Source organism: Protopterus annectens, chromosome 14.part0 (genome assembly GCF_019279795.1).
Source record: "Protopterus annectens isolate FY-2018-M chromosome 14.part0, PAN1.0, whole genome shotgun sequence".
NCBI classification, from domain to species: domain Eukaryota; kingdom Metazoa; phylum Chordata; order Ceratodontiformes; family Protopteridae; genus Protopterus; species Protopterus annectens.
The window spans coordinates 1,135,940,258-1,135,967,061 of record NC_056748.1 but is presented as its reverse complement, the minus strand read 5'-3'; the positions used below and the strand labels follow the sequence as shown (position 1 = coordinate 1,135,967,061).

Below are 26,804 nucleotides of genomic sequence, written 5' to 3'. Positions count from 1 at the left end.
TCCTTAAAATAATCTATGAGGCACATAAACTTGTGAGATGCAACTGGAATGCTTTGGTAGGCTTATAAAGACCCCAGTGGTTGTTAGCCTTATACCCACATATATATATAGGTTCATAGGTTGGTACTAGACTAGGATACCTATGAACCTATAACAGCATGTAAATGTATTAAGCTGTGCTGCATCCTTCTTACTGGGCAAAGGTGTGAAATGATCTGGGGTTGATTTGGTAATGAGCTATGGAGATTTTTTGCTTTCCTGCTGTTTACAATTTCTTTGAGACAGCGTAACACAGGACGAAGAGGACAGCTTTTATTTTTAGTACTGTTGATTTACTGCTCCCTATAAGAACAATTCATAGCAGACGGGAAGACGCTAGTATGTTCATGTACTGGCTCATGAAATTGTTTCACTGCTGTCCTCTTGCCTTTTTTCTGTACGTCTATGAAAATATCATCTGCAGGTTTATTAAAAACAGTATTGCTAGGAGATGGGAAATTCATGTCGGCCTTACCACCCCCCTGGACACATTTCTGTTGTTTTGTCAGGCATGTTTCCTTATGGCCACCACTCTTTCAGCTGCTCTAACTGATGCACAGACTAAGCCAGTTGCACATTTTAAAGCTATATACATCTATACTGTCAGTTACGACACTGAGTTCTGCTAGCTTTTCTTTGGTATCTCCATTACTAAGAGACTATTATTTGTTTGTATTTGATTTCAAATGGAACTTTAATAAAGAACCAAATGCAACAGATAACTGGTTGCCCTTAAAGACAGGACTGAAGATATAAAAACTTTTTTGTTCAGATATGTCAAGTATTCCAAAGTTGTCTTTTGATGGCACAGTGTCAAAAGGACCCATTCTCATTTGGAACTTTTAGATACAAGGGGCCACTTTACTGCTACAGTGACTCCCCAAAGATGACAACTTATTTGAAACATTGTAAATCCTCCAGAAACAGAATATCAGATGCGCTGCAGCACTAATACCTGGGTGACAACCAGCGGTACGTGTGCATGGAGTAACTCACTGAACAAGACACATCAGGCCTACCTGATGACACCTCTACCTGCGATCATTCTGCTTGCTTAGTGGCAGCAAGCAGGTGCATTTTCAGTGAATATATTACTGATGGTGTCTGGCAGAGGGCATAATAGCTTTTATTTTCTTCAGCATCATTTGACAACAGTATTTTGTAGGGTAAGGTGGGGGGGGGGCATTCAAGATGACAGTTTCTGGGGGATAGCTAGATAACTTTAATGAGATGTCATCACTGTCGAATTCTACGAAATAGACCAGAATAAACCTGGTTCAAACACAATTTTCTCTCTTTTTCTAAGGGCATTGGAAGAGGTAATCTATTTCTTTTACCATCTTGTGTATCACAGGTACCAGCAAAAGTAAGGCGACCAGCTCCTCAAGGATGTACTTTCCCTGCGTCCGATATAAAAGAGTGGGAGGTTGGTATAATGGTTAAGGTGTTTACCTTACAGGCACAATGTGCAATTGGCTAGACTTAAAAACGGACCACAAGGGCAGTTAGCCTAGAACAAATCCATGAACCTATGAACATACAAGGGTGATGCTGTCTAAGCATTTACAGCCTGATAGACAGTATAGTCAACATACACCTGCATTTATGAAGAAGCAGGTGTTTGTGATATGGACAGTACTGACACAGAGGAAAGAGATTCATAAAATTTGCTGATGGGGATGGTTATCTCAGAGTTGACTGTCAAGCATCCCTCATCCTGCAAGAGTCTTGAAGACCCATTTCTTCCTGCCTGAGAATCAGAATCAGCTTTCCATTTTGTGGTGAGAGTTAGGTGGTATGAAGCAGTCAATCTTACTGGTCCTGGAGGTGTGGCCTACCCTTTTCACCTGGGTGCAGTGCACACACCTCCCCCTCTATGCAGCTTATTTGAGCTTCACCACTGCTGTCTCCTGAAGGAAGGTATGAATCTGCATGCTGAATTCCTCTCGACTACCAGTGTTCCCACTAGCTGTCACCCTTGCAGCAAGTCATGCAGGACAGGTGAGCTAACAACAGTTGCTCACGCCAATCCTCCCAAGTCACCTTTTTCAGGTGTCACTGTTGCTATGCAAAGGCGGGTTGCTTGCAGTGTAGTCAGTGCTGTATGTCTCCATGCCATGCCATGGAGCTGGCAATTACTTGTGACCTTTATGCAGGTACCAACATGCTGTTGGCCACCATTTTTTAAAACTGGGTCTAGTGAAGAGAGACAAATTTCAACACCTTTGTGACTAGTTTAAGAGAACCTACAGACAATTTAGAGCCTCGGTCTACCGCAAGGATGTCTTTGGAATATGAGAGAAACTGAAGCACCCAGACAAAACCCACATGAACTCAAATGAGATTAAATCTGTTGTGTTAAAAATCAATCAGGCATCAAATAAACTACAGTAAAAAAAACAGGAATCTTCAGTAGAAATGAACATTGTGGAATATTTAAAAAATGTGAATTATTTTGAATCTCTGCTATGGTAAGGGAATACCCTGTAGAAATTTATCTTACTATTCTATTTCTACAGAACTAAAAAAGTCAGCATTTGTAAAGACAAATACTTATATTTATTTACAACAAATGGGAGACAGCCTTACAGAAAAACAGTACATCCTATCACAAGGCACTTGTTTTGCTTATTTTGTACCATTCAGGAATGTTTCATAGAGCAGGGAATTTTTTTTGTTTTCAATCAGACATGAAGGGAATATTGGAATTAAATGGCTCGTCATAAAACAAGAAAGAGATAATCTGCAGAACATTATTTTACATTTACTACATTCAAAATGAAACGTGATTTCTGTACTAGTGTCTCTCTGTTTACCGGTCTGCATATTTAACGATGATTTCCATTTGTCTATTTTGCATTTAGAATGTGAAAGAGACTTCATTTTAATTTTAGTTTACTGCTAATTAAGATACATTATGTGTGTTCTTAGGGACTTGTATTTAACATAAAAATTCAATGTACAACTTGTTAAATATGGACTTAATGAATGTAACCAAATATGCATGTGTGTGTGTATATATAGATGCACCATGTAAAACATTACTGATCAAGAACTTAATGACAGTTATTAAAGTACATAAATCTGTGAACGATATGCACGCTTATCAGAACATTAAAGAACTTTACATGTTTAACATTTACATCATCCGCTAAAAAGTTCTTAAGTTTCAAAAGATACACTGATTTTTAAGCATTAAAATCCTTTAAATGACAACTTCATGCTTTGAATTCTCATTTTGCCATTCTTGAACGTAGGCGTCTTTTGATAATAAGATGATCGCTCTCTTTTTTGTTTTCACACATGATAATCTGAAAAGAGAACAAGGAAGCTTCACTGCTTTAGTTTTTTATATTGTGAAATGAAAGTGAAAGTTTGTTTACAACTGACACAATGAGAGACAATGAGACACAATGACACAAGAGGTTATTGTCATGTCCAGCAACCACAGCTGGTAATACAATATTCAGTTTTACTATTAGCTCCTGTGCTTGGCATTCCAAGCAGCAACATGTTCATCGTTACAAATCAATGAAAACTGATTACATACAGCACGCATACTTTACTTATGCAGTACAAAGACCTTTTGCAGGGAGTTCAAAAACATACAGCATTTTTCAGTTTACTTTCTTCCTCATTATTAGGACAAATAAACAGATGAAAGGCAAGGGGATGAAGTACTGGACAAGGGTCAGGACAGAATTTGAAAAACTTTCTTTAATGAACCTGAGGGAAAGGTTCATAAAGAAAGTTTCCTAATAAAGCACTTCCATTGTCGGACTACAAATTGGCAATCTTCCTTTCTGACTGTGGCCTACTGATCGACTGAGTTTGAGAGGATAATGCCATTGGCGTAAAAGGTGGACTTTAAAGTAGGGAGATCTGTTGGCGTCCTGAACAAAACACAATCTTTTAAAAGATATTATGCAAAAATACTGGCAACTAATACAAGGGCAATTCACTAATTTTTTTTTTTGGCCTGGTATGACTGAGTGACCAGTGGACTGAATACAGCAATGAACAATGTGGCATCATCAGATGAGTCTTATGTTGCTTACATCACAACCATTGAAGGTGCTTGACCTGCACAGGTCCATAAAGGGAAGAACCACCAACAGAAACAGCTGTCTGATCAGGGGAGGGGAGAGAGAGAAGGTTAATATACCCAAACACTATAACCTACTGCTTCAGTGGCCCTGCCCAAACACAATACAAACAGTACAGTGTTGTTGTACATAGATCACTGGAATGGGTTTTACTGTCTCTTACATTCCAATTTCAGCATTTTTTTTCTCTGCGAAGTTTTCTCATTCAAAGGTGAGCACTCTATACCTATATGCATACTGTGATGTCATTCAAAGGTGAGCAGTCTATACCTGTATACATACTGTGATGTTATTCATTACACAAGGAGATTGTGCATGAGCCCACTAGTTCTACCACAGTGATGCAGTGAGTAAGTAATACACGGTTATATACTTGTCTGACCTACAGGGTACTCCCAAGGCTAAGAGGAATGGTGAGAGGTACTTTGGGAAACCACAAAGGAGGGTGGATCATTAAAAGACCTTTGATGTGGTACCAGACTTCTTCACATGTTAAATAATACTTTTTTGCTACACAGTCTATAATTGCAAGGAATGTCTTTTTTTTTTTTTATCTCTTAGATTGCTGGAGATTTTATTACAAAAGCAGATAACGTCATACTAGACAGGCAAGTTCAAGTTTTTAAAGTGAATGTGTCCAAGCACTGTACAAAACTGTAAATACCTACAAGTCACAAAGCCGACACAAAAATAACCCAGAGAGTCACTGCTCTTTACAGAGATTACACAGTAAAGCTAACAGGATGATCACCTAGTGAGGTAAGGATAACTTGACTCAAACTTCTGAACTACAGAACGAACTACACAATAGAGAATAATAAGAGTTACCGTGAAAAGGATACGTCTGTCTGTATGTGTACGATTAAGCATGAAAAGGATACGTCTGTCTGTATGTGTACAATTAAGCATGAAAAGGATACGTCTGTCTGTATGTGTACGATTAAGGCTCATTTGACTGAAGGAATATTTCATTAAGAAAAAAAAGCAGTACGTAATTTCATCGAAACTACAAAACACTGACCTCTCATATCATCGAAGCACAAAATACTGAAGAACTAAATCCAGCTAAAAATACCTAATATCATGCATACCAACTCCAAAGCCTAGATCAAGTATCATCTTGGTAGTGGAAAGACACAACAACAACAATGGTTAGGGCTAAGATTAGCATAAGAGTAAGGTGGTGCTGTGTGTGTGTGTGTGGGGATTACAACTTACTCATGTGCTCTAACCGTAACCCACATTATGCTACTAAAAACCCTTCTTAACAGTCCCACTACACAACACCAAAGGAGACACAGAGCACACACACAACACCACATATGCAAAACAGTACAACCTAACCCTTATCCTAACCTTAAAATCCATGAACTCTTGCACACACATCAACCACTATACCCTTTTCAAACAAGTATAATTATACCCAGAAGCATTATTAAAAAAAGAGCAATCAGTCATTTCAGCATTCAATGAAATAAGCTTTAGACATTTTGTGGTTTCAGTCTTTCACCACCAAAACATCTTTTCAATCAAATGAACTTTAGACATTTTTAACCATAACCATATATATTGACCCACACACAAGTTAGACAACCACCTCATTCCATCTTGCCCTAACTCTCATGAACCATAACCATATATATTGACCCACACACATACAGAAGTTTGACAACCACCTCATTCCATCTTGCCCTAACTCATATGAACCATAACCATATATATTGACCCACACACAGACGTTAGACAACCACCTCAATTCCATCTTGCCCTAACTCATATGAACCATAACCATATATATTGACCGACATACACACACACAAGTTAGACAACCACCTCATTTCATCTTGCCCTAAGTCATATGAACCATAACCATATATATTGACCCACACACACATACAGAAGTTAGACAACCACCTCATTCCATCTTGCCCTAACTCATATTAACCATAACCATATATATTCACCCACACACACACACACACACACAGACAACCACCTCGTTCCATCTTGCCCTGACTCATATGATAGGGCAACAGACATAAATGATGAGATTTAATCAGGAAGGACAAGATATAAAGTTATTTCTACTTTACAGAACCTAAGAGCCACTTTGGCAAGAACCGTCTTGCATAGCTTGGTTGCAAAGGAAAAACCAATCATCAATTGATTCAATGTTGCATTGAAAGTCATGTTTACTAAAGGCAAACTGAAGTAATTTCCTTTCTAGCCACAGATGACTAGCATGTTCAAAAATGCAATCCACGTGCATTAAGGGGCAGGAGGGCATGACCCATTTAACAATCACATCCAAATCTGAAGCAGCTGATGTGTTCAGTGAAGTCACCTAAATCCAAGGCAGAAGCAGGAAGAGGTTGAAATGTTATCCCTACAACTGGCAGACAGAATGGAAATATTGGAGAAGATTGATGCAGATACATATTAATATAAGACTTATTTAAAATAATGTTAAAATTATTATTGGTTTTGTACAGGCACCATTGAAAACAGTTTTTTTATTATGTTGTGATGTTATTTTGCTCTTACATCTGTTTTTCTTCTTTCTTTTATGGTTAAACATTTTCATAGTTATCAGTTTCATGGCTCTTTTTTATTTTACATATGCAATCAAAAGAATATTGTATTTTGCTTTTTCATGTATGATTAAATGATTCATCAAAACAAACAAAATATTTTAAAGTGAAATGTTATCCCTGGCTTCGTTCAAAGTAGATAAGCCTCTATAGCCCATACAGAAGTACAGACAGGGCCCGGCCCCACCACTCTATATAAATGAGTTGGGACCCGAGCACAGCCTTTGCTGAGCGAGAAAATAAGAGTCCAAGACAAATCCAGTTGTGACTGTGCTGCACACCTAATAAGTTTTGTTCGAGTCTTCCAAGTTTGGACAAATCTGAAGAATAATCCCTGCAAAAGGGAAGCCTTCGATTGTAGTCAAAACTGACTGCTGGCCTGGCGGTCAATTCCAGGGTGTCTACGTGTTAACAGCAGAATGAAGAAGGCACCTGTTCCCAAGCTATTACCCAAATTAGCCTGGTTCACATCAATGATGACAGCTATTCTTAAGGGTGCTGTTCTTTGGGATATCGATAGATGATGCGGGGGAACTAACGACTCTGTGCATGTCTTTGTGCTTTGTTCTACACACTGTCTTATGTAGTTGCTTTCAGGGTTCCATTTCTGACAAGAAAGACAACCTTATGCTGACTAACATGCTCAGAGAAGTATGCAGGAGTCCTTTTGCTGACTCCTGTGGTATGACCTGTCCAACTATACTAATGACTGCGTACTTCGAATCTGCTCCTCAGCATTTAACTATACTTAACACATTTTGGACAGTACTTGAGCTCTCTGTCTGGTGGCAGAATAAGCAGCTTAATCTAAATGCTAATTAAACCAAAATTACATTATCTGGTAGGGAGCCAAAACTTAAGACCTTACCCAGACTTATTGTCTTCCTTCCAAATTAGATACAAATAGTAGAATCTGTTAAATAATTAGGCCAAACTCTAACTCTAGATCCCACTTTTCCTACGTCCCCTCACAATAACTGTCTATAAGCTGCAATTCATTCATTTTTATATGGCTGTCACACAATCTGACTTTACTACACCTGAAGGTAGAAATGTAACAGGCAAATTATCTGCAACCACAATGACAAGAGTCCTCCTCTTCTTTCCTAGTCTTAAATGATCCATTAATGTGTCTATAACAAAACGTAATAATGTAATGTGTACTTATAAGCCTGCTCACCCTTCTCTAACTCTGCTGAAATTGCACATATATGTGTTTAGCTCTATTACTCTACATAATTCCTGTGGATCCCTGACAGAAGATTTAATGTTCACAACAAGGAATGCTGAAACACTGAATCCAAATCACAGAAATTCCAGAAACTTGAATGCTTTTTTTTTTTTTTGCCGGGGGGGGGGGGGGGGGAAGCTTCCTGTGCTCTCCAAACCCCCTGACAGATAGATATGCAAATTCCAAGACCACACATTGGGGAAAAGGCCAAAACCCTAATCCTTACTGTACAGTAATCTTGCACAATGACAGCTCATAACATTAGAGTTTTCAGGTTTTCGGTTATGTGCGTTCGGCATTTCAATGTTTACTGCTATGAACATTCGATCTTCTGTCATGGACCCAATAACTATTCTTAATTATACAATTACATACTTTACCTCTTGCAATATATCACTATAACTGCCAAACTTTAATGCTTTCCCCAGGATGACCTGACATTGGTCATTTATGATCAGTGCTTTATTTTTGTTAACAAATTTAAATAAATAAAATAAAAAAGCAAAACTGTGCTCTCAACAGTTTACCACCAGAATCATGGGCAAAGCAAAATGCTGACAATAACAATAATAATAATAATAATAATAACAATAATAACTAATAATAATAATAATAATAACAATAATAATAATAACTAATAATAATAATAATAATAACAATAATAATAATAATAATGATCAGTGATAAAGGTTCCAGATTAGGATCATTTAAATACTGTTCCTATGACTAGGGATCAGGATCACGCAAGCCTACCTTTACTGATAAACACACATCTTTTGTTTTCATTTCAACCCCATCTGGTACGTATGCATACCTACATTAAAATGTACTTGTTTTTCTTTGTATATTACTCCTATTTTTTGTCGCGTGAATGTATTTACTTTCCATGTGGGCTGTGGCTTGAATGGTTCACAATGGACCAGTAACACTACGCCAGTTGCACTCAAATGAAATCAATCAATAAATAAACAAGTAAAGAAAATAAAATAAACTTGGCCTAGTCTCTGATCCAAAAGTGTTGAATGTAGGATCTATATCAGCAACTGAACTGGCGGGGTTTGGTGATTTGATATCCGACTGGAATGCTCCAATACCTGCTAGATTCTGTTCTGACACATCTTGTTGTACTGAATTGTTAGCACTGGAGAAGGGAGACTGGAGAAGTACTAGTCGGAACCAATACCAGAAAAAAATGGACTAGCACCCAATGTCAGAAAAGGGCAAAAGCAGGTATTGGAAATAGGCCCTGTAAAAAGTGGTGCCGACATCGGTGGCAGGCAGATTAAAGGTAAAAACTGGGGCTGCCGGTGCAGCAGTATTGATTAAAGTTGCATTCTGCTGGTAGCAAGGCCTTTATATCTGGCAACTTGATCACTACCAGTGAAGATGGCTTCAGCAGTGACTACACTGGAGACCATGTTGGAGGAAGGGTCAGATCTGGCAATAGTAAAATCTTTCCTAGACTCCCCATATTACCAAGGACAGGAGTAAGAGTTGCCAGCATTTCATTCCTTATTTCTCATGTTGGGAGGGTGGCCTAATGGTTAAGGTGTTTGCCTTACAAACAGAAGGTGCAGGGTTTGAGTCTCATAAGGGATAACTGGCTAGGCTTAAAATGGCTCACAAGGGCAGTTAGCTTAGTACTAATCTATGAACCTATGAAAGTATGTAGCCTCACTCAGTTTCTTGTAATCAACTTTTGATTAATTCTGGGAGCGAGGTGATGACGCCTTTGTTGATACTCCTGCTATCATTGAAGAGAAGCTTTATCAATTTGTTTCATTTTGATCATTCAAAGCCAAGACCAGAAGCTGTCCTACATGCTTTGGCACATAAGAAGCAGGGATTTAGTTGGTAAAACTTTACTCACAGCCTTAGCAGCACAATCAGATATTGGTGGCTGGTTCACCAGTCTTGTTCCAGTGACCTCTTGATCAACCAGATGTGGGAGGAACAGGAAGGCCCTAATTGCGCATCTTTATTGTGGGTGGGCTGATAGTGCTGCTGCTGCAGAATGGCCGACAAGTTAAACACGTACGTCGCATGCAAGGTATTATTCATTTAAATGTTGTCCAGCTACAACCTCAGCACTTGGGTGAAAGGAAATGGTATATGTCTCACCAAAGGCAGATGACATAATGTGAATGCCGATCACTGGGTTTGATGCACACACCATAGGTGCACTCTTAAAACAAGGGTTTTGGCATGATAGCTCAGCGAGGAACAGACTACATGGATTACATAATACAAATATAGCACATCAAAGGGGAGTTAAACAAGGGGAAAAAAAAGAAGTTATGTACTCACCATAACATTCCATCTGTGTTGTAAATTTTCATTTTTCATCAACCTCTGGGATTCAGATCCCATCCTCAGATCCAAATCGGCCACTGCTCTACAGCTTATGGAAACCACAAACTCTCGAGCTACTCCCTTACCCTTAATGCAGTAGTTCCCATCCTTCTCCTGATCTTTTTTGCTGCTTCGTATAGTAAAAGATTACTATATTACAAATAATATGGGAATCACTTTCTGGAGCTCATGGAAAAAGGAACTTGTTTCCAAAGTCATCTCCTGGTTTACCAGAAGTCATCACAGAAAAAAGGTAGGGGCCTGGAGGGACGGCAGTTGAGGATAAATGGACAACACAGATGGAATGTTATGGTGAGTACATAACTTCTTTATCTGATGTTGTCAATTTTCACTCATTCCTCCACCTCTGGGACAGAGTCCCCAGCTATCTGAATCCTGGGGGGACTTTAAGGAAGGATATTCCTGAGAACTGTACAGCTGAAGGCTACTCTTCCCCTCGAGACCATATCCAATTTGTAATGAGTAATAAAAGTATGTGGATTAGCCGCAGCTGCACAAATACCATCCATGGAAGTTCCAGACTGGAAGGCTGATGAACCTGCCATAGACCTAGTTGAGTGGGCCTTCAATGGTTTTGGAAGAACCAAACTGAGCTTGTTATAGACAAAGGAGATACGATCAGTCACCCATCTTGATAAAGTTACTTTTGAGTACCTTCTCTCCCTGCTTTTCCCGCCTCTGCCTATCGGGATATACTGTGCACGCTATCTCTATTCCACACTTCTAGCCTACTATTGTATCTTTCATTCACTCTCCCTCCCCTTCTCCTTTCCCTTCTCTCCCTACTTTTCCCTCCTCTGTCTACCGTGATATACTGTGCACGCTAACTCTATCCCACACTTCTAGCCTACTAGTGTATCTTTCGCTCTCTCTCCCTCCCCCTAGACTCCTCGATCCTTCGCACATCCTTTACCTCCCGCATTGTAGGGTTGTAGACCTTCCGGCCTGTCCCTACTAGCTTGTATTCCTTGCTCCTCCCCACCTCCCTTTACTTCCGCCTGGAAGTGATTTATACTCCCCCTCTCCTCAGGGCGCCATTTTTGAACTTCACCCGCCACGGCTGCTGCTGGTGCCTGGTTAGGAGTGCGCTCCTATTGTAAGTAGATCCTGAACATTTTGTAACGCTACTATCGGGGCCTTTCCCCTTAACTGTTATGGTAAAGGACCATCATAGTCATACTATGCTTGTATTCCTAATTGTACACTGTCGTTTGCTGCTCTAGAGCGTATCAATCATGTCTATTGTTTAAAAAGTGCATTGCTTAAAAACGACTGCTGATTAGAGATTGCTACACAATTCAATTGTTTACATTGTTCTTTCTGAACGCAGATTTATTTGTTCTGATGGCTTACTTCATGTAATACTTTTATGCTTTAATTGAACGTAGTATGCATTACTCTGTTTGCAAGTAATTCTATAGTTTGACTAGTTTGCGCCTGAGCCTCTGTAGTCGCTACCGACTGTGGTGCGACATTGCCCTGCCTACTCCTGACCTGATAATACACTATCTGCATTGGGGAGCTTAGGCATCATTATTTTGGATATCGCAAACCTTCAATAGTTTGACTAGGTTGTCGATAATACCTGGTAGGACCAGTTAAGACACCATTTGTATTAGAGAACTTTGGCATCATTTTCTGGATATCACAAACAAATTATCTGTTTGTATTACTCTGTTATCGCACCCTCTCTATAGTTTGACTAGTTTGCGTCTGTGCCTCTGTAGTCGCTACTGCGGCATTGCCCTGCATACTCCTGACCTGATAATACACTACATGTATTGGGGAAGTTAGTTTTGGAAATCGCAAACCCTCAATAGCTTGAATAGGTTGCCGATAATACCTGATAGGACCTGACAATACACTACATGTAGTGGGGAGCTTTGGTATCATTATGTTTGGAATTCGCAAACCTTAGATAACTTGACTAGGTTGCTCCTGTCCCTCTGTAGTCGCTACTGAGTGTAGTGCGACATTGCCCCCCATATTCTAGCCCACGCTTAGATTCCACTGCTTATTTTTCTGAACTCCTACAGGTCTGCTTCTTGTTTAGCAGATACAACACACAGTGTTTGTCCATATTGGTGCGACAATCAGCTAAATGGGACTGTTCGTGGTTACTTCTTAAACTGTTCTGTAGCTGTGTACACTACGCTTTAGTCCTAACAAACGCTGGTGTAACACGCCAACTGCACGTGTCTGTGTTAGCCTCACATATGCCTTGCTAGTCGCTGCCGTATGGTGCTCTAGGGTTACAATGTTATCTTGCCTATTGCGGTATTAATAGTTTTGAAAACTGCTTAGTTTCATTTTGTATTTTGCTATAGATTTTCTGATTAAATTTAGTGTCTTCTGAATGAATTGATTATCTCCAGACGACACTACTCTCTTTATATATTGTTTGAAACAGTTTTTACTGTTTATTGACATAGCCAGTTGTGCACTCGTTTGCTACTAGATCTGCTGGGCTTTAAATGTATTTGACCCAACTTTGATAGAGTCAGTTGTATTCAGAACATTGTATTACTCTCTGTATTACAATTTTTTATGCTTTAGCATATTATTTTACCTGCTTATTACCAATTTTAAGTATTACGGTGTTGTCTCTATTACACTGTTACTAACTCTTACTCATCTTTCCTCCTATCTCCAGTTGTTTTGCCCTGTTTTTCCCTTGGGACCTTGCCTGGGTGGACACATATATTGGACTAAAGTCACCTACGTCATCCATACATTTGCTTAGGCAATATACTGCTCTGCTGCCTCAAATCCCCACTTTGGACATTGGAACAGTCTCTCCCAGAGGAAACTAAGAAAGTATGTGCGCGTGTTGCTACTTGGGCCTCCACTGCTTCTAACTCTGTTTGTTAGTTTTTGTAAGCTATCTCCCTGCCAGGACAGCCAGCAGCCTAAACACCTCTTATTTCTCCCATCCATTTTCTCTCCCATCTCTTCCCTGGGTTTCACCAGCTCTTCCTTATTTCTATCGTACTTAGCCCCTAGACCTACCTAGTGGGCCTAGTGCAATTTCTGCATTGGCCACTAGAGGGCGTCCCCTCCCCATTGTCACTACTTTTCCTTCACTCATTTCTTGTATTTACTCTGCTAATACTTTCATTCCTACTTTCTCATCCATGTTAAATATAGAATTCCTTACTTACCCTGCTACTACTTACTCTCCTGTAACCTATGCTCCACTGATTGGCTCTCGATCCTCTCCTGGTGTCTTCCCGCTCCGTTCGCCCTTCGGGCTCACTCCGCTCCCCTACCCTGCCCCCAAATCCCACCCGCCCCCAGTACCTCCAGCTATATCCCTCTTGTAACCACACCCACTTCCTCCCTACACCAATCAGCCTCCAATACTTTAGACACTCCCCCTACTAGCATATTACCTAGCTATTACCACACCTACAGCTACTACATAATATTACACTTTAGTTCTACACTCCCACCCACATAATTAACCCATCCCTCCAGCTCCAACACCTCCAACACTTCTAACTCAACACCCCACACTACCTTACCAGGCTATCTGTGCAACAAACATATTACATATATAAGTCAACTACAATACCTTAACACCGCACAATTCCTCTTCAAAATGCCTTTAAAACCTTCATCCTTCTCTATTGTACTATTACTATCTCTTAAACTAATATATCTTATTACCTCACCCAACCCTGCACTTCCTATCATTCACAACCATCACACAACAAACCATCTGAACCCCCCTCTCTCACACTCACACTATCCTATCTCTCCCCATCTATACCTTATAACTCAGCTCCTAACCTTCTCATTCAAAGTGTTCTTCTCACAGAAAAACCCTATCCCCATAGCAACTAAAAACCCGTTCACCAACACAACAGATCCAAGTCCCTTTCTTATTCTTCTCGATTACCTCTCTAACCCAATCTTCCATCTCATTACCAGTCTTTTAACCGGTGATATCCATCCCACCCCTGGTCCCTCCTCCTCCTCCTCTGCTCACAAGCCTATATTATTTACTTCTCTAAACTCACAAAGTATAGTCAATAAAGTCCCTACCCTCCATGCATGGCTCAGGCATAACAATCCCGACACCCTATCTATTTCAGAAACATGGTTAAAACCATCTATAAAAGACTCTGAAATAACTCCACCCAGCTATTCTATCATTAGAAAAGACAGGACCCAGTAAAAAGGTGGTGGAGTAGCTCTCTTATATTCTTCTTCCTTGCTAATTACTCCTTATAACAAACCTATTCCTAAATTTAACAACGCCGAAATTACTCCTCACTCTCCTACAAGTTAATAAGCACAAACACATATGTCTACCATCCCTCTATATCCCCCCAGGGGATAATATTTCCACACTTGAAAATATCCTCTCATGGCTCTCAAATAACATCAGCAATGAAACCATAATCCTAGGAGATGTAAATATCAACTGGGCCACCATACAGTCTCCAACCAACCCTCTTAATATCAACCTATATAACTCTTCCCAGCTAATCGACACTATAACACATCCATCAAAAAAACCCTCTTCTGGCACCATTCTTGACTGGATTCTAGTGTCACATCCTCACTATTTTTCTGATAGTGGTATTCTTTCTGACCCTCTTAGTGATCATATGCCTATTTTCACTCACCGACTCCCATGTATCTCCTACCGTACCCATAACTACATCACCACCCGCAATGATAAAAACGTTAACCCATCAACCTTCTTACATTCTCTAAAAGCAATTAATTGGAACAATCTAAGGATACTACCATTAGATGATGCAGTTGCCCACTTCAACTTTACATTCTTAGATATACTTGACTCCCAAGCCCCTCTGAGAACAAAAAGAATAAAAACTAATTCTGCCCCCTGGCTAACCAAAACCACACTATCAACCATGCGCCTTAGAAACAAAGCATGGGGACTCTATCTGAGAAATAAGACCCAAGAACACCATATTGCTTACAAAAGCCTACGTAATAAAGTAAAAAAGCTTATAATCTCTGACAGACAAAAACACTTCTTTACACTCCAAAACAATAATAAAACTAATCCTCAAAGATTCTGGAAGGGGATCTCTACCCTCCTTAACCCTAGCAAACCACACACCCCAAACCCTGACCCTAATAGCTCAGACTCAGATTTAGCCACACAGTTCAACTCCTTTTTCATCGAATCTATTAGCAAACTCACCTCCTCCTTCCCATGCTCCACCTCTACATCTAATTCACCCCCACCCTCTACCACAAACATCCCTCCCCTCATTACCTCTTCCCCCTCATTCTCATCTACCTACTTTCCTTCTTCCACCTCATCCACTACTCTAACCCCCTTATCACCCATATCATCCTCAAATTCTCTCTCTCCCCACTCTACTCTTTTCTCTTTAAAACCTATACCCACTTCCACTATAAAGAAACTCCTTCAGAAACTGAAGCCATGTACTAACGCACCTGATAACATTCCCTCCTACTTCCCAAGTATAGCTGCGGAAGCAATCGCCTATCCTATTAGCATTCTAATCAACCGCTCCATCGATGAATGCACAGTACCCCAACTCTGGAAGAAAGCTTTCATCATCCCCCTGCATAAAGGAGGCAGCAATTGTAACGTCAACAACTTCCGCCCTATTGCTATCCTGTCCCCCATTTCTAAACTTCTAGAAAAATGTATCCAAATCCAACTCTTACCACATCTCTTAGATAATAACCTTCTAACCCCTACACAACATGGTTTCAGGCCAAACCATAGCACTATGACAGCCCTCCTGTCCTACCTTGAGACTGTTAATAGAGCACGCGACTCAGGCCATATTATTGTCTCTACCTTACTACTTGACCTCTCTAAGGCCTTCAACACTATATCACACAGCCTGCTCTTAACCAAACTTTCAAAACTTAACCTCTCTCCCTCCACCATAAATTGGTTCTCCAGCTATTTATCAAATAGACACCAAGCCGTAAAATGGAAAAAGGCCACTTCCTCATTCCTTAGTACCCCCACTGGAGTTCCCCAAGGATCGATCCTTGGTCCCCTTCTTTTTAATATATTTATAAATGATTTCCACAAATCCATTCCATTCGCTATCATCATCCAATATGCAGATGATTCTACCATTATCTGCTCTGCCACCTCTTCCTCCTTGCTTCAAAAACTTACTCAAGAAGCTTTTTCAATTACAGAACATTGGATGAAAATAAATCACTTAGCACTCAATGCCTCCAAAACAAAGCTAATGGTATTTACCCCCTCTAAAACTACTTACTTCGACATAAACACCTTCTCTATCACAAGCCAAGATAACTCACCCCTGGAACTGGTGTCTGAAACCAAGTTACTTGGTGTACAAATTGACAATCGGCTCAATTTCAATTCCCATCTACAACTAAATATTAAAAAAACCCATCAAAAACTAGGTATGCTCTACCGGCAGAATCATTACCTTACAAGCTCCTCCAAAATCACTCTCGCTTCTTCCTTTCTTATCCCCTCCCTCCTCTATGGGGCTCCATTGCTTACTAATCTGCAGACCTCTCTAAAAAAACAGCTTTCTTCTTGCTATAATAAAATCGCCAAATTCGCTAACAGCCATAGATCATCCACCCATCACTGTTCCTCTCTCCTAAAACTAAATTGGCTTGAACTACCCAATCACCTCACATATATACAATTGACCTTAGCTCATAAGCTCATTCTCAACCCCTCTCTTTGTCCCTCCCTGTCTTCTGCCTTTAAAATGCACCTACCAAATAGAGTCTTAAGATCTAACAATCAAAACCTACTAGAAGTTCATAAACCATCCCATCCCCCAGGCAAACACTTACTATCCTTTAACCTAGCCCGCCTTTGGAACTCACTCCCACCATCCATACGCACCACCTCCAACCAGCACATGTTCAAAAAATCTCTTCATACACATCTAAAGTCCCAATGGGAATGTTCTTGCTCTCACCCCTCAAACATATGATTACTTCACTTTACCTAACAAATCTTATGTGCCTACTGAAAAACCACTCTATATTGTAAAACATCATCACTGTCTCATCATATTTACCTCACATTAATCCTCATTATATTGTATTGTTTGAATGCTTGTAAATTTTGAGCATAAATGTTTTATCTTTTACTTTTGTATAATTTTTAGTAGCAATCTTTGTATGTACCTAATCTGCCTGTTTTTTTTGGAGCTTTTCTCCCCAGGACTCCATTGAAAACGGGTTCTTTTTGGCCCAATGGACTATCCTGGTAAACCAACTGCAAATAAATAATAAATAAATAAATTGAGACTGCCTAACCCAATCTGGTGTCTGAAAATGATGCAAATAACTGGGCAGATGCCTAAATTTGTCAGATCTGTTAAGATCGAAACATAATTGCCTATGTACATCCAATACATGTAACATGTATTCGCCTTTGTTTGAGAAATTTGGGAATAATACAGGGAGATTAATGGCATGATTAATGTTAGATCCTGACACCACCTTAGGAAAGAAAGAAGGACCGGTTCTTAAAGACACTCTATCCATGTGAAAGACTAAATAAGCAGGCTTGGAAGGTAAGGCTTGCAGCTATGATTCTCTTTTTGCCCAAGTTATAGCTATGAGAAAAACTGTTTTCCAAGTCACATATCGTATCTCACTGCAGGGCCTGCAACATTATGGTAAGGTCCCAGGGTACAGAAGGACTAGCCCCCTTCACTGAAAATGAAAAAGTCAGGAATTCTAGCATCTTATGAACTGGTGCTGAAAAAGGGTCCGTGTCATGCTGTTGTGCTCAAAGGGCAAAGCTTTTCCATTTGTTCTTGCATATTTTCCTGGTAGAAGCCTTGTGGGAAGATGAGAAATTGTGGTGTACTGGGGATGACAGCATTGGTTGTCTGGCTATTAATGGAATTGGAGAAACCATGCAGATAACTTGAGGCCCATGATATCCGAATGGGGTCATGTCTGTCGGATGAGAAAGGAGATCTGGAATTGGGTCCAGAATCCAAGGCTAACAGATTAGATGAGGACAAAGAATGGGAAACCACATCTGTTGAGACCAACAGGGGGCAATTAGGATAAATTTGCTCTTCAAACGATTCACTTTCTGTGGGACTTTGGGGATTTAGGGAGTTGGGAGATAAGTACAGAGAAGACCCGGGTGCCAATCGTGAAGGAAGGCATCTCTCTGACACCCCTGGCTGAGGGATTAGGGTGAAGAACCTGCTGCACCTGTTGTTCGGGGGGGGGGATGCAAAAAGGTCATAGCATGGCTGGACCCATTGGCAGAAAATAATTTCTGCCACTTATGCATTGAGAGACCACTCGTGAGGTAAAATAATGGACTTGCTCAAATTGTCTGCTATCATGTTGGATTTCCCCGGTATATGCATTGCTATCAAAAATCAGTTTGAAGAGATTGCCCATGACCGCACCATCAGGGCTTCTCGACACAATGGGTAGACCTGGTCCATCCCTGTTTGTTGATGTACCATACAACTGTTTAAATCAAAATACTGTTGGAAGGGAGACAGTCTTGGAACGCCTGCAATGCTAGGAGTACTGCTCTCATCTCCAGCTCATTGATACGCAAATTGACCTCTTCAGGGGACTAAGTGCCTTGAACAGTCTTCACCCAAGAAATGCCCCCCCCCCAAATCTGGGAAGCATCCATGGACACTATAGACTTGGGCTGAGAGAGGATGAGCGGGCAACCTGTAATATTTGATATGTGAATCTACCACTGAAGGTACTGTGTGCAGGCTGGACTATGCTGATTTTGGTGGACAAGAATTGATGCAGGATGAACCACTGGGTTACCAATGTTCATCGCAGAATTCTCATATGGTACATCGCTAATGGGAGCAGAACTTTTGCCGCCATGGACCCTAGAGTTTGTAATACTTGGCAGACTAGTACAGATGAACTCTGAATTATTCTGTTGACTTGAAAGCAGATGGTTTGAACCCTCGACAGTGGCAAAGATGCTATCATTGACGTTGTGGTGAAACTGGCTTCTATGAATTCTAGATATTGAAGGGGTTGAAGATGAGATTTCTTGTGGTTTATTGTGATGCGTAGCTTGGAACAAGTCTGGAGAACATAGTCTGGAGTTATCAGTAGATACCTGGTTGAGGCCGTAAGGAGGCAGTCATCTAGGTATGCAAACACTCAGAATCCCTGGAGTCTGAAATGAGCTGCTACCATTGCCATACATTTGGTAAAGACCCTGAGGACTGTGGTGAGACCAAATGGCAGTGCTCTGAACTGATAGTGACTGGCTCCCAGCCTGAAGCAAAGACAGCTCCTGCACCTTCTGTTCATTTTTATGTGACAGTACTTATCCTGGAGATCTATGGAGCACATCCAGTCTTCCTTGTGCAGGAAAGGCAAAATGGACAGAACAATGACCACTGGGAACTTGGTCTGCTGAATTAACTTGTTCAGAGCATAGAGATCCAAGATTGGCCTCAAATCCCCTGTTTTCTTTGGCACTGAAAAAGAATCTCGAGTAAGATCCAGATTCTTTCTGGTCAGTGAGGAGCTCTTGGATGACTCTCTTCTAACAGCTTTTGCATTTCTCAAACTGCTGCATTCCACTGACTGGGTGGAATGTCAGGACTTCTGTTTTGTAATGGCGGTAGATGGGCAAAGGGAATACTATATCCGCTGGAAATCATCCTCTGCACCAAAGTAACTTTCGTTAAGTCTAGCCAAGCTCTGTGGAGCAGGGATAAATGAATGCCGACTGCCCTCAGAGGTGGGCAATTGGGCCTCCTTTCAGGAGCACTGATAGTGCCTGCCAGAGAAAGAATCCCTGGATCCCTGGGTCTGTGGGCCTCCTCTGTCGCATGGGTGGCATCTTCCGTTGGAATTCCCACCTTATACCTCGAGGAGAACTTTCTCAGTCTGTTATAGAAAGGACCCTGGGACTTCCTAAACCATATCTTTCAACCACCTTGCTAATTCCAGAAGGCTCTTTCAGGAGTCGAAAAATGTACACCTACACCAGACAGGGTCTTTCCATCTTTCTCACACCTGGAGAGTGTGTCCTTCAACTTGGGGCCAAAAAGCGAACTTCCGTCAAAAGGTGCATTGACAAAGGATGACTTGAAGGACTCCTCAAACTCACACAGATGCATCCAGGCATGCCTCCTAATGGATATGCCTGAAGCTGCCCCTGTTGAAGCTCCTTCATCTGCATGGGAAATGAGCTGCATAGACAAATTTGAGACTGACTGAAGGGTGGCTAAATGTGAAGCAATATTAGAGCCTGCTTCAGCAGTACTAGTCCTTGAGAGAACTTTTGAGAGCTCCTTGTTAAAATCCCTCTGCAATATGTTGAAGTAGTTCAGGGACCCGAGTGCAAAGGTTGCTGATGCATACACACTTTTGCCGAATCTGTCCATCTCCCTAGAGTTCCTGCTAGGGGGGGGGATAAGCAGAATAACTCTGAACCATGAGTTCTTTTTTTTTGGTGGTTGCTGCCTCGATCACAGCATCTACCGGTACTCCTTTGCTCCAGAATTTGCTTCCGCTAGGTGGTGCCAGGATCCCATCTGGTCTCTTGGGGAATGGCTCTACAGAATGTGGCTCTTCCCTCACCTGAAGACCAAATTAATGAGTTAATCAGTGGGCAGAGTTACCCAGGTGGTAGATGGGCCAGTACCAAAGGCCTCCAGAAATATTTCCTCTTGAGAAGGGTTGCGGAAGCACCAACTACCCTGTTGTTTCAGGATTTCTAAAATGTCTCCAAAGGAGATGTCATCGTGTGGAGATTTGGGGATCCTTCTCCATCATTGAAATCCATATGCCTCCTCTTGCATCTTCTCTTCTGAGGGTCTTCTTCAGCAGGATGCTCTGGAGAATTATCACAAGAGAACTATGCCCTGTGGGTTTATCTGGAAACTTTGGTCTGGCTGCCACTGTGGCTCTGAGAATCAAAAGGGAGATATGAGGGGGGAGAAGCCATTTGATCTATAGACAAGAACACTCTCTTTACTACCTCGAAGGCAGACCACTCCAGGGAGAAAGAAACCATCGCAGCCAAAAAGGCAAGCTTCTGGACCAACGGTTCCCTCTGACCTGAAAATACTGACCCTGAAGCAGAAGTTGAAGCCAAGCTACTGTATGGCGAAGTTCTGAACTTCAAAATTGACCCTAACCCCTTGAATCTGATAAAGCTTCAGCTTCGAGAGCTCTCTAGCTCCGACATGCTCGGAGACGGTATACTCAGAAGACTTCGGACCAGAAGAAAAGGTTATCTTCACATCCAAAGGGGAAGACATTCAGATACTCAGATCTGATGGCCCTGAAAGTGAAGGCTTGATTAGAGTAGGAGCAGCAAAAGGTGGAGTCATGAGTCAAAGCCTCTGGATCCAATGGGGTTGGGACCGGGCGAACTCCCATCTGAATGTGTGTTAACAGACGCTTCCTCATCATTCTATCCACGTCCGCTTCTGTGAGATGTCTGGACAACTGGAAAGAGGCAAGACAGGGAGAACAATGCTTTTCAAGGGAGGGGGATGGAACTTAAGATGGAACTGGATCCAATGATGAGGTATATCGGGTCTTAGGCAAAGATTTAAGCTCCGACGAGGTCAGATCCGAAGAAATTGACCTGGTGTTAATGGCTGTAGGATCCGACGACTTATGGAGTGATGGATCTGAAGACTTTTTAATCCTCTTTAGCACCTGAAGAAGCTCTTCTCATGATGAAAATTGACAAGTGGCAATGAACTGCTTTAGATGGAAGTTGTACAGCACCATGGGACCTAGGGAGAAAGGTTTTGCCTGAAGACATTCCAACTGTTGAGTCGTAGTAATGCCTGTGGCATATGGACCCTGTTACTGGAGTTGGACCACTTTTTACCATATCTCAAATATCACTGGCCATCAAAGCAACTTCTATGAACAGAAGTTTGGACAAAGTACACCTGGTTGCTAAAACAAAAAGCAAAAATAATCATCTAAATGGTTCATTATGCAGACTAGCAGATGTGCTAGAATTAGCACTGCCCATGACTGTAGAGTGCTGACATTTCTCCAAAATGCTCTTGGCTATGGCAAGGTCCAAGTCTGACGTGTTTGGAACATGCTGTTCTTCCATAAGGTAGCACATTTCTTTAATAAAGTAAGGACTTTTTGTTGCATATACTCAAAGGAACAATTTACTGGGAAATGTTCAGGAACAAGTGTCGAATCTCTAATGCCAGCCTGCAAGAAAAGCTGGAGTTTATATGCTTTTGAGAAAACGATGACTTGAAACTTGAGTAATATTTTCTAGCACAACTTGCCTAGTATAAACAAGAAAGGTCACTAATGGTTTCCAATAAATATCAGCATTTTGAAAATATAGTATAGTCTGGTAGTAAAGACCTAGGATTGATGCTGCTGTTAGTTATGGACAGAGGTGTCGCTCGTCTGGTCTGGATAAAGCAGACAAGCGGTTGTGGGCTCAGTTCAAGCAGCTGTATTACACACAGACACATCAGGAATGAGGCTTTGTAACTTAAATAAACTTGTAAATAGACTGAGTACCACACTCATATATGTTAACACTCTGGTTGTTCTCTCAAAATGGCACAGCTGCCTGCACGTGCTCACTATTTATATCCACGTGCTCACATCTGGAAATGCTTCTTAAAGGTACATACACACACTCTGTTCTACCAGAGGGTAGTGCTATATCAGGTTAAAATTCCACAGAATACTTTTGTTAATGTTTTCTGAAATCCAACCTGAAATTTTATGGACATAATTTATGGTGTGACAACTTGTGAGAAGGCACTACATATGAACAACCTTTTTTTTTTTTTTGAACAGACAAAAGCCAGTAAAAAGGATATCATAAAATGAGACTGGAAGCTGATGGTTAGAAATATTTACATCAATATGTTTACACGTGCATGTAAAAGCTTCATATTAGCTGGCAGATCAGATGGTACTGAATCATAAAACATCTACTTCAAATGGCAGTCTTTGCCACTAAATAAACATACACTTAAGTTAGTACATCTAGTAAGCAGTGATTAGTAACCTTCTGAGTATGAAAAGCCCTTTACTGATGTAACTACTAACCATGTTTATCTGAAAAAATACGTTCTTAGTACACGGCATCAGCCATTTTGTATTGTTTATTCCTTTAACTGTTCATTTCCTGAAATTATTAATAGTTATTGTTTAATGCAAATGTTAGCCACTGTCCTATGAGAACATTAGCTCTAACTCGTTTGACAACTTTGTTGTTTTAAATTACTAAACATCAGTCTTGTACATCCTTTGTCATTTCAAATACTGACCACTTGGCATCAAATGCACACTATGCATTTATTTCATATGTAACCCTGGGGCTGTGGTTGAGATCGGTCCTTTAAGAATCATAGGATCAGTCCGCCCACGCTTGTTTTCAAACAAAATAATAAATATAAGCAAAGGTGTTAGGTGAAAAAAAATATATTTGAAAGAAATTCTGTACTTTGATATCTCCCTGCATGTCTTACAGATAATGTAACTATGGTTGTTGTTGTTTGGAGCCATTGAGTTGACCTCTTCTTGTGGTGACTCCATCGACAATTTTTCTAAATAGTTTCTGGTTTTCACAGAGCCTAAGGGTTGACAATGATGTGTCCGTGTCTAATGTCCCAGTGTCAAGCCAACATTTCAGAAGTCTTCCCCTGCTTACACTGGCCACTTACCATACCAAGCATAACGTCTTTCTCCAATGATGCTTTCCTTTTCATGTATTGTTTATTCCTTTAACTGTTCATTTCCTGAAATTATTAATAGTTATTGTTTAATGCAAGTGCTAGCCACTGTCCTATGTGAACATTAGCTCTAACTCTTTTGACAAACTTTGTTTTAAATTACTAAACATCAGTCTTGTACATCCTTTGTCATTTCAAATACTGACCACTTGGCATCAAATGCACACTATGCATTTCTTTCATATGTAACCCTGGGCTGTGGTTGAGATCGGTCCTTTAAGAATCATAGGATCAACCCACCCACGTTTGTTTTCAAACAAAATAATAAATACAAGCAAAGGTGTTAGGTGAAAAAAAATATTTGAAAGAAATTCTGTACTTTGATATCTCCCTGCATGTCTTACAGATAATGTAACTATGGTTGTTGTTGTTTGGAGCCAGTGAGTTGACCTCGACTTGTGGTGACTCCATCGACAATATTTCTAAATAGTTTCTGGTTTTCACAGAGCCTAAGGGTTGACAATGACGTGTCTGTGTCTAATGTCCCAGTGTCAAGCCAACATTTCAGAAGTCTTCCCCTGCTTACACTGGCCACTTACCATACCAAGCATAATGTCTTTCTCCAATGATGCTTTCCTTTTCATGATGTATCCTAAATAGGACAGCTTGAGTCTTGACATTTGAGTTTCCAAAGTCAACTTGGGTTGGATCTTGACAATGACTAACTGCTTTGCTCTATGAACAGTCCATGGGATTCATAGTAATTTATGCCGCCACCACCACAATTCAAAGGCGTCGGTCTTCTTCCCATCTTTCTTCCTGATTGTCCAACTATTGCAACCATATGCTTTTGAGAAAACGATGGCTTGAACTGATCTCATGTTTGTGTGAAGAGACATTTCTACATTTAAACACCTTTTCCAAACTCTGTATAGCTGATCTGCCTATATATAGATGACATTTGGTTTCTATGCTACTTGTTGATTCCATAGTAGTAATTGACTCAAAAAGACTGAAGTTATTGACAACTTCGCTGTCTCTTCCATCAAGAATGAAGATAGCTGTACCACCAGTTGTACGTATTGTCATCTTTTTCATACTGAGGTGTGGGATTGTGCTCCTTGATGCTTTATAGTAAATGTATCAGGTCATTTTCACTCTCTGCCAGTACTGTCATGTCATCAGAATAACGAAGACTGACGACAATTCTGCCACCAATTTTCACTCCACACTCACTTTCACACAGTTCTGATTCTCTGATGATTTGCTCTGCATACAAATTAAACAGATAAGAAGAATGGAGATTATCCTTGGTGCACACCTTTGTTTAGTTTAACTATTCTGTTTCTCCATGTTTTCAGTATGGACTGCTTTCTGACAGAAATAGAGACTGCACATGAGAACAATTAGGTGCTCTGGCACAGCCATCCTTTACAAAATTGACCACAAGGCTTCATGATCTCCACAATCAGAAGCCTTTTTGTAACCAATAAATCAAATCTACATGGTCTTCTGATATTCCTTGGCTTGTTCTTGGCTCCAACTTACAATTGCGAGGACATCTTGTGTTCCTCTTCCCTTCTGGAATCTAGCTTGCACAACTGGGAGTTTCAGCTCCAGATAAGGTTGTAGTCACCTCTGTATGATTCTGAGTAAAATTTTGCTAGCGGTTGAGATGAGGGTGATTGTACAGTAATTGGAATGGTCAAAGTCATTAAGATTGCCTTTCTTACATATTGGTAGGTGCTGTCAACAGATGAATAGCTTCATTTGAGCACTTCAGTATTTCTATTGGAATTCCATTAGAACCAGGGACTTTGTCTTCTGGTAAAGATTTTAGTGCTGCCTCAACCTCCTTCATCACTATTGGTTCCTGTTCATACGTACTAGACTGGAACTGCTGTTGAATCGATAGACCATTCTGACATAAGGACTCCACGTATTTTTGCCACTTATGTTTTATTTCCTTGGCTTCATTCAGCATAGAACCTTAGGCATCTTTTAGCATATGAATTCTAGGTTGGAATTTTCAACACAGTTCATGCAATTTTAGAAAGACTGATCTTGTTCATCCATGAATGCTTTCTTCTTCTAATTCCATACACGTCATTGTAATATGTTTTATCATCTCACCTTGGAAAGAGAAGTCGAGCTCCTTAGAAGTTTGCTTTTCTCCTTTTGCTTTGGCCTCTATGTTTCAAAGTGATCTCTTGTGTTGCATTGGATAGCCATTTGTTTTGTCTCATTACTAGTTTTAAAGACTTGTTGCACTCAAAGTATTGTGAAAAAACATGGATAAGATTATTTATTTAGTTTTATTTATTTTATTTTTATATCTGACTGCTCATTTCACTAAAGGATTTTCACTGGCTTGCCTGTTCAAAATGGTGAGATGATTGTCTGAGTCATCTCTGAATTTAATTGGTATGTCAAACATCATACTTTTAAACATGAGCAAAACGTTGTTGCCTTCTCAGCTTGATCTTGACTTCACAAATAAGATGATGGTCTGTGCCCCGATCAGCTCTGGGTTTACTTTTAACTGACATTACTGAGCTTTTCCAGTCCTGCCACAAATATAGTTATTTGATTTCTGTGCAGTCCACTGGGAGAAGTCCAAGTGTATAATATATTTGAGATGAACAGCTTTTTGGTTTTGCGGAAATTGACAAAACATTGTGCAGCATCATTTCTAATTACAAGACTATACATTCTAGCCACTGCTGAATCATTTCCACTTAAAACTTTTGCATTCCAGACACCCATAACTACCAGCACACACTGCATG

The 26,804-nt window shown here is 40.4% G+C and overlaps 1 protein-coding gene across 5 annotated transcripts in view; it reads right to left on the bottom strand.

Annotated features, from left to right (window-relative positions):
• Nucleotides 1-2,575: 2,575 nt before the first annotated feature.
• Nucleotides 2,576-26,804, bottom strand: part of KIF20B (kinesin family member 20B) — a 1,912,547-nt gene continuing 1,888,318 nt past the window's right edge. For all 5 annotated transcript variants that reach the window (XM_044056921.1, XM_044056924.1, XM_044056926.1 and 2 more), the window contains exon 33: nt 2,576-3,350. In XM_044056921.1, coding sequence (XP_043912856.1) covers nt 3,273-3,350 — 78 coding nt within the window. In that variant the 3' untranslated portion in view covers nt 2,576-3,272. The remainder of the gene's footprint in view (nt 3,351-26,804) is intronic.